Below are 13,333 nucleotides of genomic sequence, written 5' to 3' on the forward strand. Positions count from 1 at the left end.
CAGCTTCTGTATCTTTAATAGACACGGAGAGGGGCTGGGAGAGGCTGCGCGTTCACGTTCATTTTCTCGCGCCGCAGCGGCGGGGACGCGCAGAGGCTCCCACACTCTCCGGAAAGGAAGAAAAAAGCGCCGTCGGACCGCAACAGCGACTCACCGGGAGAAAAATGATCCCTCCACCGTCCTTCATCTGCGCTCAGGTCTGCACAAAGCATGTGAAAGGATCCGAAACCTCCGAGGACTCGACTTTTCTCAAACATTAAACTTGTTTCAAGTGGACTGTAAACTCCGAGGGTGATTTATAAGACACGGGAATTGAAGTTAACATTGGACAGGTAAGATGACGGAAAAATAAGCTAATGCGGGAGTTACTGCATGAAATTAGAGAGAGACGGAGCAGCATCCGGATCAAAACTTTAAAACAAATACAAAAATGTCTAGAAATCAACCCGCGGATTAATTCTGTGTCTGTGTCACAAAGGCGTTTGTGCACGAATGCTTTAATAATCCGCAAATTGATCGGGAAAAATCTGATTTGAGCATTAAGTGCTTTTGGGAGTGAAACCTTCTCGAATAACTAAAAGAAAACCCATTAACGAGAGCCCGTTTCATCACCACGGACAGCGCCAGTTTACCCGGACCTGCCTGTGCAGACGCGCTCAGAGGAGGGCATCTGAAATCAAATATGACCCACAACTTATGTGCATATGTGCGCTTGTTCGTCAAACATTGTTGTTCTGTGTAGCGAAGAAAATAAAAGGAAACTGTTTTTAAGGCATTCAGAGAAACACATTTAATCTATATGAGATAAAAAAGCATCCGCAGTACATTTCCGTCGGTGTGATTGCTCTAATGGATAATGCTCTTATAAATGTCTGATCGTAGCTAATGTCTGCTAATTGATGCTTGCAGGTGCAGAAAATGGCAAGAAGGTTCTTACAGCTCCTTGCCTTGTGGACTGTTATGACTGGCATTGTGCAGACGTGTCCAGAGCAGTGCAGCTGCCAGGATAAATTTTCCCATCAGTTTGCTGACTGTGCTTACAAAGACCTGCTGGAGGTCCCTGTTGGTCTCCCTTCCAATGTTACCACCGTGAGCCTTTCTGCCAATAAAATCCAAATCCTGAAAAGCAAAAGCTTTGTTAATATCACTCAGGCCACCTCTCTGTGGCTCGCCCACAATGAAATAGTCACCATAGAGAGAGGCACCTTGGCCCCTTTGGTTCAGCTACGCAACTTTGACATCAGCCACAACAAAATTGTGAACTTTCCATGGGAAGATCTGCGCGGTCTCACAGCCCTGCAGCTTCTCAAAATGAACAACAATGAAATGGTGAACCTCCCAAAGGATGCCTTTTCCACGCTCAAAGACCTGAGGTCGCTTCGAATTAACAACAACAGGTTTACCACCATTGTCGAGGGGACTTTCAGCGCCCTCACTGCTATGTCTCACCTGCAGATCTTTAGCAATCCCTTCAGTTGCTCCTGCCGTCTGCAGTGGCTGAGGGACTGGATCACGACAACTAAAATTTCTGTCCCCGAGCCAAATTCAATTGTGTGCGAGGCCCCTGAACATCTGAAGGGTACGACGATTTCAAGCATTCCTAAACTGGACTGTGAGCCCCCTGCTGTCACTATAACATATCAGCCAAACATAGAAAACACAGATCTGTATGAAGGTATTATGGTGATCTTAAATTGTGAGACAAAAGGGAGCCCCAAGCCACAGATCACCTGGGAGGTGACTGCAGGAAATCAAAATTATCTTTTCCCCTTGCCCTCCACTGGAGAAATAAACGATGTGCCAATTAATGATAAAACAACCAGCAATCGATTTCTTGTTTTTAGAAATGGAACTCTCATCATCCCCCGTGTGAGTAAAAAGGAAGATGGGAATTACAGCTGCTTTGCGGTGAACGAGTTGGGTAAAGCAGAGAGCAGCGTTAAAGTGGCTCTGGCAGGCACCCAAAAGGAAGCCAGCAACACAGTCATCGATTCAACAGTGGACAAGAGCCGTCCGTCTGGTAAAAAGCCTGCAGACCCCAACAAGCCCTCCAAAAATAATGTGGTCAACTGGACAAAGCTTGATGAGAAGACAAAGGAAAGTCCCGAAACGTCAAAAGACAAACACGATGAAACAGAGCAGACCGGTGTTGTTCCTAAGACACACACATTCACAGGCAAGTGCGGTGTTAGAGAAAGCAGTGAATACATCTCCAACCATGCCTTCAACATGAGCCTGGAAGACCTGAAGCAGTACACCTTTGACTTTGGTGTTATTGCATTAGAAGTGTCAGAGACGGAGGCCAAAGTGCAGCTGAATCCACTGCAGCTTGCCAAAAGCAAATCTAATCTTCATCTAAGTCAAACTGAAAACCAGGAAACAGTGAATAAGGAACCTTTGGGTCTGTACCAGTCCTCATCTAGCAAGACCACTCTGGACATGCTCTACCTCTGTGTAAATACTGGAAACGGACACTCCATGGTTCAGTGGTCCAATATAGAGGAGGGAATTAATTCCTACCGCTTCCATAATTTACAGCCTGGCACCAATTACACACTTTGTCTCACCTATGGGGGGAAGGACTGCCAAGTCCAAGTAGTCTTCACAACTAGAAAGAAGATCCCCTCCCTGCTCATAATTGTGGTTGTCAGCATTTTCCTATTGGGTCTGGCCACTGTCCCCTTGCTGGGAGCCACCTGCTGTCATTTGCTATACAAATATCAAGGAAAAACCTACAAGCTGATCATGAAAGCTCAGAATCCAGATCAGATGGAGAAGCAAATGACAAAAGATTTTGATCACAGGCCATCTTTCGTGGAGTCAGAGAAAACCAGCGAGTTAGGCGAGGGGGAGGTTGACGGAGAGGAACGAGAAGGAGAGGAAGAGGCTGAGGAGAGCGTGGTGACCGAGTCCATCCCCGGATCATCATCCAAGACCAACCAGGAGGAGTTTGAAGTTGGCTCGGAGTACAGTGACAGGTTACCGCTGGGAGCAGAGGCCGTCAACATCTCCGAGGAAATCAACGGCAACTACAAGCAGCCAAGCCGCTGAGCTCCGCTGACGTCTGCGAGTATATTGTAAAATATTTTGCTTTCAAGTAGCCTATATTCAAGCAGGTAACACACACATCATTACTTCACGTGAAAAAAACGATGCCGTGTGATTTTTGTCTTTAAAAAAAAGGGATCATTAACTTTTTTACCTCAATACTCCTTCAATCACCGCGATTGTGATTGAATTCATGTGACATTTGTAGTTTCCGTAAGGTTAAAACGAGTAACTCACGTTTACAAACCGAGCACAGATTTATATCTTTTATCGGACCTCAAAACCGACGGGAAAGCACCAACGTTTACCCCATCTGTGGGACGTACGCGAACGGGCATATGGGAGCAAATTTCGCGAAGGCGAGACTTGGAGAAATGCGCGTAATTCGAGGCAGCAAAAAAAAAAAGGAGAAAAAAAGTGCACAAAATTTTACCCACCGTTTCGCTGCGTTTTAAACAAGCAAAAACAACAAAAAACAGGATTTTCTATGAAGTCATTGTAAATAAACTGACATCAGGGACAAGATTCTCTCACTGAGCCGCGTGTGTCTGTGCAAGGCTGTTAAAATCTCATAACGGCCATTTAACATCTTCTCAGGTGTCGGCACTCTGGCTCCACTCAACTTGTCCAAGAAACTAGAGAAAGATTGGGATTAATGTGTTTGATGAAATGATATTTGCGCTTGGCGCTGTTGCACCTGACAGCGCGCACAGCGGCGCCCTGCGCGCTGTCCTGTGCGTCCAAAAACGGGAAACTGAGCTTTCAGAGGTGACGATGTGCTTGACGGGAAATTCCAGGTTATTTACCAACAACATGTTGTTCCACGTGTAACGTAAGGCTTTAAAAATGTGCGACTTTAACCTCTTAATCGACGGGTGCTTGCTGTACTCTCGCTTTTTACGGTGAACGTGTCCATGGCATGTCACTCCTTGTGCGGTTTTCTAATAGTGTAGTCTATATAGGACTTTTAGATGTGACTGTCTACTTGTGATGTAAAGCCACGTGAATTTTCTTTATTTTTTTTAAAAATCAATTTTCCAATGAAGTCCTAACAAATGGGCGCAGTGAGCGTCTGTCGGCTTCACTGTCTTGTAATTTGATATGTAAAGTGAGATTTTTTGTGAACTATGTTGTAAAACAAAACAAAAAAACGTGACCTTTTAAGATTTTTTGATATAATTTTATGTAAGTGGAATTAATAAAACATGTGAAACTATACAAATTGGTGGATTTTTCTGGATTTAACTATCATTCCGATTTTATTAAACAACAACAAAAGCAAACAAACAAACAAACAAACAAAGAATCCCCATATCATTTCGAATAATTATGTTCCAAATGATTATTTCGATTACGAAAAATTATCATTTTTTCTTTAAAAATGTAAGATATTCTCCTTCCTTTTTTGGAAAGTGATTATTATGGCATGGCTTTTTTTCTTTTCTTTAAAAAAGAGGGGATTAAAAACAGAGAAGCCTGAACACTGCTGCGTTTTGGAGCTCCGATCAGTCACAAAGCCTCCCTTTGTCTATATTTTTCGCTTATGGTTCAGTTCAGGTCTCTTCTTTCGGCAGAAAATTATCACACTACGCAAGTGGATTAAAATTAATATCTTATATAAAAATGTGAAATGATAATAGGAGAATGTTTATCAAAACACTTAAGCAGTTACCAGAGTCTTAGAATTACGTTTCAACAATTTTACTTGCAGCAAGGATTCCTACAGAGTACAGCAATGTACAGAGGAGGACTAAAGCCTACAGTGTCTAGGTTTCATTTATAGTATACAGGGTTCATCCTGAGTTTTACGAGCACTTACATCTATGGAAATTCCCATGAAGACATGCTGAGACCGGTGGTCTTATTTCTGCTACCGCAGCTGTTCGGCTTCCGGTTAGTTTGAAGGTCAGTTTCCTTTTCAAAAGCCCTTTTCCCGTTGCAAGTGCACTCATGCATATATTAGTTGAGCAATAGCTTAACAAAATTTCCCATCAGTGATTAAAAAACCCCCCAAAAAACAGGAGAAAACTGTATTTTTCGTTTTATTTTCACAGTTATCAGGGAAAAAACAATCGGATGTGTATATTTTCATTTAAAAGTTTAAATGCGCAGACAAATGGTGAAATATCACGAAACATTTGAAACAAGAAGATGTTTATTTGACAAGAACTGGAAATACTGGAAACAGTAAGATGTTTTTGACTTAAAAGTCTACAAATTAAAACAGAATAAATATACAGTTTATTCCACAGGTTAATATCAGTCACACAATGCGTGTAGCCTAAAGATGGGGAGAAAAGAGAATTTATTGGCCACAGTATGACAATGGTTCATTATTTATATTCATAAATAGTCAGATGTTCTGTCTTTCTGCCCTTCTCTGTCACTCTATATATGAACTCCCATTCAAAGAGATGATTCATTGGCTTGTGCATCCATGTTTTTAGTTGGATGACCATCATCTTACATTATCTGCATTGAATGCTGAAAATAATACATGATTAAAGGCTATTAGTGCAAATGAGTTCTATCCCAAAATAAGCACATACATGTTTAGAAAATTATTTTTTTAAGTGTGTTTACTAGGTGATCAGTGCCACACAAGCATTCCCATCAGACTGGAGACTGAGGTCCTCACAGACAGGAGAACATGAAAAGCACAGGAGGGACTCCGAATCTCCAGACGTTTAGGAAAGACTTGGTGAATATCTTTACACTAGGCACTGAGCTATAATGCATGTATTTCACCAAATGCAGACAAATAGTACAAATGCAGACCCAAACCGGACGAGACTCTGCAGCCAGTACATAATCAGTATCGCATTTTTGATTAGTTGCTGGCAGCGGCTTCTGCCTCCTTGGTCGTAGCCTCCTTTTTGCTCTCCTCCCTGGTGCTGCGGTTCAGGCTTCCATTCAGAAAGCTGTCTGTGGTCTGACGCTGGAAGTGCTTCCTGGTGCCCACAAGGGAGGGGTTGTTGACCAGGGTGTAGAGGAGCTGCCAGTGCCTGCGGGCTCTCTTGGCAGTGGACACTTTATTCTGCTTCTTATCCTGCTGGACGAGCTGGATCCCTGAGGACGTTCAGACATCATGATTGCACCAAAAGGTATGACATCTATAAGTCCTATGTAATGACATCTAAGGATAACCCTTTTTCTATTTTAAACTGAAATTGGAAAAGGGTGATTTGTGGGCCTCCCAAAAGACACCCTATATACAGCAGATAGAGTAATAATAGAAAGCAATCATATTTTAATCCTCTAAGCATGGTGGGAGCATACTGGGCTTTCCATTAACACGCTGAAAGCCAAAGCCCCTTGGGCTGAATGAATATGTAACAGGCAATTAGCGTAGCTCATCTGTGTAATCAGCTACTGGAGAAGTAATCACTGTAATACAATAGATTATTCCCGATAATACATTGTTTTCTAGATGCAAACAAGCAACATCTCCATGGCACGTTTCTAATTGGACTCAGCTGTGTCTAAATTCCACAACAACCGCTGAATCCTGGCGGATTTTCTTGTTAATTTGTCAGTGTAATGCATGTCCTGCTGTCATGATATGTGAGCGACCATCAGTCTCTTCCTTTGTGTGTCAGTGGCGTTGCTGCAGATCTGCGATCCACCCTAAAGCACCCGTTTACACTTTGGATTAACGCAAGTTGTTAATATAAAAGATACAATATAGCACCTATATTACAGGATGCAGAGTCATAACGACAGTTTATTCGTTTATGACTGATATGATTAGGACAGGCAGCCGGACTCCAAGCTATTCTGCTCTGAGACTCAATTTGCTCTTAGCATATTATTAAATCAGAGCTGCCTTCATTTTCACTGTACGTGCAGCAAAGTGAGATGATCTGATTATGTGTTACAGTGACCTGCTATTAAATTCTAAACACCCCAGAGAAATTAAAGATGCTACAGCACTTTTAATGCAGGTATTAAGATTATTTTGAGCTTTAAGAATAATCTGGAGAAAATGTCTTAATGTCATGAAACAACTGAAACAATGAGCTGATCCTATTAACAAAGACTACCTGTGTGCAATGGTCACTCTTCTGTGCCATTAAAAAACCCCAAAAAACACCACAATGTGCTTTTTTTGTCCACACATGGAGAACAATCTGTGGTGTGGATTGAGTTTTGTGCTACAGACCTTCTTCAGCATCTCGTGACCTCTGTCCAGCTTTGGTGTCCTGGCCCACAGACTGCAGCAGCATCCCACAGAAGGCCTTCATCACAGGGTGAGACTGGCTCACCTCGATCTTCAGATAATGAGCATAGCAGCGGTAGGCTGCAGGCAGACGTAGGGAGGGGTGAATCATTCTGACTGGGCAAAAGCAATAAACACACAGGACTGCGCCCCATGTTGGCTTTGAGGCAATCACACATAATGACCATACAATCACACTTTTTCTCTCTCTTTTTTTAACCACCTGCTTTTTCTGACAGCAAATCTGCAGACATTTCCATGCAATTAGAGTCCCTGCCCTGCACAGAATACAGATATCATATGAGCTGCAGTGAGCTGGCAGGAGGATAAAGTGGGCAGGATGCAAATTTCTAACCTCTAAGTGGGATCAGAAGAAGTGCTTTTTCTCATAGAAAATTGCTTCCACAATGCTTCCACAAACATAAAAGCGTGTTGCTATTACCTATTAATATGTTAACGTCCTGTTTCTGAGTCCAAAGAGAAAAAATGGGAACTATTAAATATTTATTAGCCCTCTCTAAGCAATAGATGGATGCTAAAAAAGTGCCAATAATTGATGAAGAAAGTGTTTTTTAGCCAAGCTACAATCCTTCTAATAATTACAGCATGTTCACTATTACAGAAATGGACACTATACTGATTCTAACCTGCATACACGTCAGTTATCTCGCTCACCTGGGTCAAAAGCCTCCACATTGCGGTTAAGAAGACTGATATCCATACGTCCCATGTGGACAATGTTGAACAGGGCTGTGATGATCATGCGCCAGATTCCCAGTATTGCCCCGATCAAAACGTTAACAGGAAACATCAGGTATGTCAGCAGGAACAGATTACCCCTGTGAGATAAATTAGAATGCATCAAATCAAAATCAGGCAGTAAAATTATGTAAGTACAGGAAAATGTAAGGTAGAAAATGCAGTAAATCACCTGTTGTCCAGATCTCGTGTGCCTCCTGTCTTTTTGATGAAGCAAAACCTGGCGGTGACGTGTTGAATCAACACAACCAGGAGAAGCATGAGCCAGAAAGGCCTGAAAAGGTGAAACCCACATAGAAGGAGCAGTGATTAAAGCGCAAAAAACATTGGTAGCTGGCAGGAAATTGTACAACATACACAGAGAATGTTGTTGATTGAAAAACGCTCCAGGTGTCAAATTTCAAACCTAGCAGCACCACTGCACAGATACTCTCAGGTCTGGATTTACGACAACTTGTGTTTGTATCTTTTTTTATTTATTTATTTTTTACAAGGTCACAACCTTAAAATAAGCTAAAACTGAAAGCTGAGAGACACCAAGAATTATATCACTCACCACATGCTCCACAGGACCTGAAAGAGAATCAGATTCTGTCTGTGGAGGACAGGTATGATAACAAGGAAGACTGCAATCAGAAGGCAGAGGAAGAACACTATGGTCTGGATGATCATGCCTGCGGGGGAGAGATCAGAGCGTTACAGTCTTAGCACTTAGACACTATCCAGCATCCAACAGATCTACAGTGGTCACCCCACTGTAGAAAGCTCGAATACTCTGATATGTCTCTGCCCGAGCTGGCCGATTGAAAGAATTGCTTTTAGGCAATATTTAAGGAGCATGAACAGAAATAATACAAATATCTAACAGAATTTGGAAACTGGATATACAAGAATTGGTAGCGAGCACAGTTATGTCAAAAACAGGATGTAAAGATGTTGTTAAAAATTGCTGAGGTTTGTGTTTGGAGTGAAAAAGGATGAACAGGACTTGGAAAGCATAAATCATAGGGACAGTTAAGGTTGGAGAGTTCACAGAAAAGTGAAAGAGGTTTGGGGAGTTGATGTGGAAGTGTGTGGTGGAGAGATACTGAGTATACTGAGGGAAGGATTGTGAAAATGAGCAGCAAAGGAAGAGGAAAAAGGAAAGGCCAAAGGAGCAGTTAATGTATGTGGTGAGAGAGGACATCCAGGGCATTTCTGTGATGAACAGATGAAGAACAGATGATCAGTGATCTACTGTGCTGACCCCTAATTAGAACAGTCAACAGAAAACTATGAGCGGGCATACTGAACTCTTCCCTGAATATGGATTTACATACAGAAAATTCATCAAAGTTTTGTCTCTAACTTGTTTTATTTAAAGTAGAAACAATATATAGAAAATCTAAATAATAACAATCTTTCAGAGTAACTGTACCAATGCAGATGTGAGCTGCTGTGAAGCTGGTGTATCCCATCCAGCAGACAAGTGCAGGCCGGGAAGCTCTGATATTTCTCTGGCAGTTGTAAACATTATAGCTATCTCCTCTGTACAGCCCTTTCAGATTTGACCTACGGAAGGTAAAACACAATTAAAACAATGTGACACTATGGAATACATAAACTAGTTCAGCCCCAACTGTACAAATCACATAGTAAATTGAAGAAGCAATTTAGCAAGAGATAGACTGAATACTCAATTCAATACTTGACTCGGAAATCCATTTATTTTAATGCGATGCCATTTCTGGTAATGGCACAGTATTTCATTTTTCTTCTTAATAGCCATTTTCAATTGCAGCAGCAGTTAACACAGACTAAATGCTTCCCTGTCTGCATGATTAGTACTCTATTATGTTATAATAACCATGGCATTATAATGAAGTAGCCAGAATGCAAAGGAAATTCAATGCAAAACAACAACAAAAAAGGGAAAAAGTGCAATCACAGACAACCTACCGATGCAGAACCATAGATCGCATGAGCATAGCCAGGTTGACCAATCCAGACAGGGTCATTGCTGAAATATAACACACTGCAGAAACATTGGCACATGACATTCAGGTTTTTTAATGTGGAACGATGTCAAGCTTGAACAGTAAAATTGTACAAAATAAATGCATCAAAAATAAATCTCTCATATTTCTAAATGGCTTCTCTTGTTGTCTTGTGTCACTTACCCTCTACACACCACATGTAATAAACCACTATCCGAACCACTTCATGTTTGTCTGGAGACAGCATGATTCTGAAACCAGCTAAAAGGTTTGCAACGTCTTCATTGACTCCCAAACGAGCAGTCTGGAGAGACGGCACGACTGCTGAGATCAGCAGAAGACCCATCTAAGAGGGAAAAAGGACATTCATTAATAGCCAGTGAAGCTACTCTTGAATGCTAATGCAATAACTTTTATGGATGTGGAAATAAAATGAGTTAGGATAAGACCGTTTGAGAGATTCTGCTCTCTCTTTCTACACCAAGCCATGCAATTATGTCTCTCCTTGTGTGTTTTGTTAACATTTATGAAATATACAGGGATTATTGCGTTTAATAGTAGCTGTGGTAGTTACCTGATACAGGGTTATGAAAGACACAACACCAGATATAGCCAGCTTCAGCGGAAAACGGAAAGCTGCATGAAAACAGTAAAGGTGTAGAAATATTAAGTTAACAGGATTACATATTGCTTTTCCAAATCTAAGCATATTTGTACTGCACACATTGTGTATTCATGCAGTTGCTTCACGTGACCACCTTCTGTATAAATGACCAATTCAATAATTATTCCAAGAAGAGTTTGACCAGTTTTAACACCTAATATGTGCATGACATGGTATTAAGCAGGTCCCAGACAAATATATTTACCATCCTCTGGTGTATAAATGTAAGATTTCACAGCATCGGCTATTCTTTGGGGGAGTTTGGGCTTGTCTGTGCTCGACGTGCTGAAGCGAAAGGTGAAAAAAAAATGAAAGTTACATTAAAAATGTAAACAGCATTTTAAACCTCAGGGAACTCATGGGGTAAGGCAAAATATATATAAATGAATGAAGCAACTTTAAACACATTCTTTTTCAAATCTGTTTATACTTAGGTTACAACTTTGGGCTCTTTGTTGCAGTACCACTGATGCCAGTGGCACTGGTACACTGTACAAAGTGGACGGAATAATGAAGGCCTTCATCACACCTCTACCTAAATTCTTCAGCTTCACTTCAGATCAATAGCTCGATGGTTAAAACTTGGACACAACGGTGCAAAAAAAACATGTTTGTTCTAAAATCCCTAAAATGGTCAGTTCTTGAAAACCACTGCTGTTATTTTGCTGAGCCTCTCTCTGCTATGCTGAATCAAACTGTTTACTTCACTACATTCGAACTGTAGGAACACAGAGATGGCTATGTAACAGCACAGCAAATCAATGTTTTTGATAAGAGGCAACAATTCTCACCTGATTTTGGTCGACTTTTTCTTATTGAGCATTTTCTTGACATAGTCTCTATAGTAGCTGCTGCTCAGATCCTAAAAGAAGAGCAATCATATAAGTAACCAAATTTGAGGAGACATAAATTATTGAGTCAGGCTTTAATGTACCTAAACACCTTTGGACATCTGTGTCTTTAAGTTCTATCTACATGTAAATGTATTTGCTAAAGTATGAAAAAAAAAAAAGCCTCCTTGCAATAAGGTTCATGGTGCTGGACATTGGGGGTGTGACTCATACACCAGCCGATCCCGACATCCAGTTTTGTCACACCATGCCAAGATTAGCATCAAATAAACACAGCATTGTGTCTCCTCATTGCAAAAACAAGGTAACCTTTTCATAAACCGATCAAGAACATAACGCAAACCAATTACGTCAAATCTACTTAAAATGATTAGGTCACAGATGTGCCGTGTCAGACTTCACATTTCCCCTCAGCCTAGACTTTATGAGCATAATCAGCCTGTAGATTACAAGGCAGCTTATACAGGTTTCTCATGTCCACAGATTCAAAGGAAATGCGAGTCTCAGTAAGAGTTTTTTGTTAAAGGTCAGGTTCACACAAATGTAGACTATTAATACATACAATTGTTTCGAGTATGTTATGCAAGAAGCCCAAACAATTAGTGACATAAGAGCTGTTCAACAAAAATGACTCAATGAAGTCAGAAAAACTGCTCTCAGATCAATACTCACCTCTGTAGCATTGTTCTTTTCAGTGCCCTTTAAGCCCTTGAACAGAAGAAGGGGATACTGAAAGCTAAGGAATGCCAAGCAAGCAATCTGGGGCAGGCTGGAGAAAAGAGAGTAGTGTTTGTGTATCTGCAAAGAGGTAAAAAGAAAAAGATTTTAAATCACTTAGAGACTTGATTTGGGAGTTTGGGGATTAAGCGCTGGGAATACATTTTGCAAAAATAGCTTTTTATGTTTGTTGTGGTGAAAGTCTGTACGCTGGCCAAATCAATTCTCACCTGCCACACAAACATCTGAAACCTCCACTGACCACACATCTCGTATCTAACTTGACAACTGAAATGTATTTTGAAAAGTAGCTGGCTATGAACTAAACGTGGATAGATTTTCTTACTGAATATGTAATTCTGTGTAATTTACTCTATTGTTTTTATGTGATTTAGCTCAAAACCTCACTAATATATTTTTTAAAGAAGGCCATCACACACAGTGTTCTCTGGATGTGACATATTACTGAGACACACTAAAGTGATTAAGTGTGACAAAGCCTCTTGATTAAGACCAGCAGACAGTGGAACTAATTGTTTTGAGTCACAGGCATTCATAGGTCTGAAAACCTTAACAACTTGGACGTGGCACAAGATTTGGGATTGGGTAAGCTTTTAAAAATCCCAACCTTGTATCCATGGATCTATCTCAAATCCCCAATATTCATCTATTGAAATCCCATCTTTTGTAGATACTACAGACCAGCTTTGTTTGGTAGTCAGTGTGTTTCCAGACAAGAACAAACCAGCTTTATTTTTGAAATGACCCTTTATATTGAGACAGATGACAGACAACAAAGAAAGTGATTCAATCCTGGAGCAGATTTATTGTAACAAAATAAACCACTTATAAATGAACTGGAGCTAATTATGACAATGAAAGTGATCTGTGCTTACCACTGGTGTTTTTGGGCAGTCAATTATCTGCCAGACCAGAACACCAAAGTGTGTCCAAGACAAGAGGCTACCGAGGACATAGCCAACTTTATTATGTAAAGTGCCACATGCCAGGAGAGGGTAGTATAGTGCGGGGTAAAAGAAGACTCCCAGAATCACCCAGTTCTCTGCAAATACAACAGAAATGTGAGAAGACCAAGTTT

At 40.9% G+C, this 13,333-nt stretch overlaps 2 protein-coding genes across 6 annotated transcripts in view; one reads left to right on the plus strand and one right to left on the minus strand.

Moving 5' to 3' along the window:
• Window positions 1–71: 71 nt before the first annotated feature.
• islr2 (immunoglobulin superfamily containing leucine-rich repeat 2) lies at window positions 72–4,270 on the plus strand. Its single transcript, XM_085282224.1, has 2 exons — window positions 72–332; window positions 910–4,270. Exon 2 carries the CDS (start codon window positions 919–921, stop codon window positions 3,049–3,051), a length of 2,133 nt encoding a protein of 710 aa, XP_085138350.1. The 5' UTR covers window positions 72–332; window positions 910–918; the 3' UTR covers window positions 3,052–4,270.
• A 915-nt stretch (window positions 4,271–5,185) lies between these two features.
• stra6 (signaling receptor and transporter of retinol STRA6) overlaps window positions 5,186–13,333 on the minus strand; it is a 66,831-nt gene continuing 58,683 nt past the window's right edge. For all 5 annotated transcript variants that reach the window (XM_085282228.1, XM_085282226.1, XM_085282229.1 and 2 more), the window contains 13 exons: window positions 13,131–13,297; window positions 12,190–12,315; window positions 11,458–11,528; window positions 10,872–10,951; window positions 10,577–10,638; window positions 10,186–10,348; window positions 9,965–10,040; window positions 9,444–9,577; window positions 8,583–8,700; window positions 8,199–8,300; window positions 7,943–8,106; window positions 7,211–7,348; window positions 5,186–6,117 (listed from right to left, as the gene is read on the minus strand). In XM_085282228.1, the coding sequence (XP_085138354.1) occupies window positions 5,879–6,117; window positions 7,211–7,348; window positions 7,943–8,106; window positions 8,199–8,300; window positions 8,583–8,700; window positions 9,444–9,577; window positions 9,965–10,040; window positions 10,186–10,348; window positions 10,577–10,638; window positions 10,872–10,951; window positions 11,458–11,528; window positions 12,190–12,315; window positions 13,131–13,297 (1,640 nt within the window). In that variant the 3' untranslated portion in view covers window positions 5,186–5,878. The remainder of the gene's footprint in view (window positions 6,118–7,210; window positions 7,349–7,942; window positions 8,107–8,198; window positions 8,301–8,582; window positions 8,701–9,443; window positions 9,578–9,964; window positions 10,041–10,185; window positions 10,349–10,576; window positions 10,639–10,871; window positions 10,952–11,457; window positions 11,529–12,189; window positions 12,316–13,130; window positions 13,298–13,333) is intronic.

Source organism: Mchenga conophoros, linkage group LG7 (genome assembly GCF_057382185.1).
Source record: "Mchenga conophoros isolate Kocher_MC1m ecotype Shallow Benthic linkage group LG7, M_conophoros_male_GT1.1, whole genome shotgun sequence".
Taxonomy (NCBI): Eukaryota; Metazoa; Chordata; class Actinopteri; order Cichliformes; family Cichlidae; genus Mchenga; species Mchenga conophoros.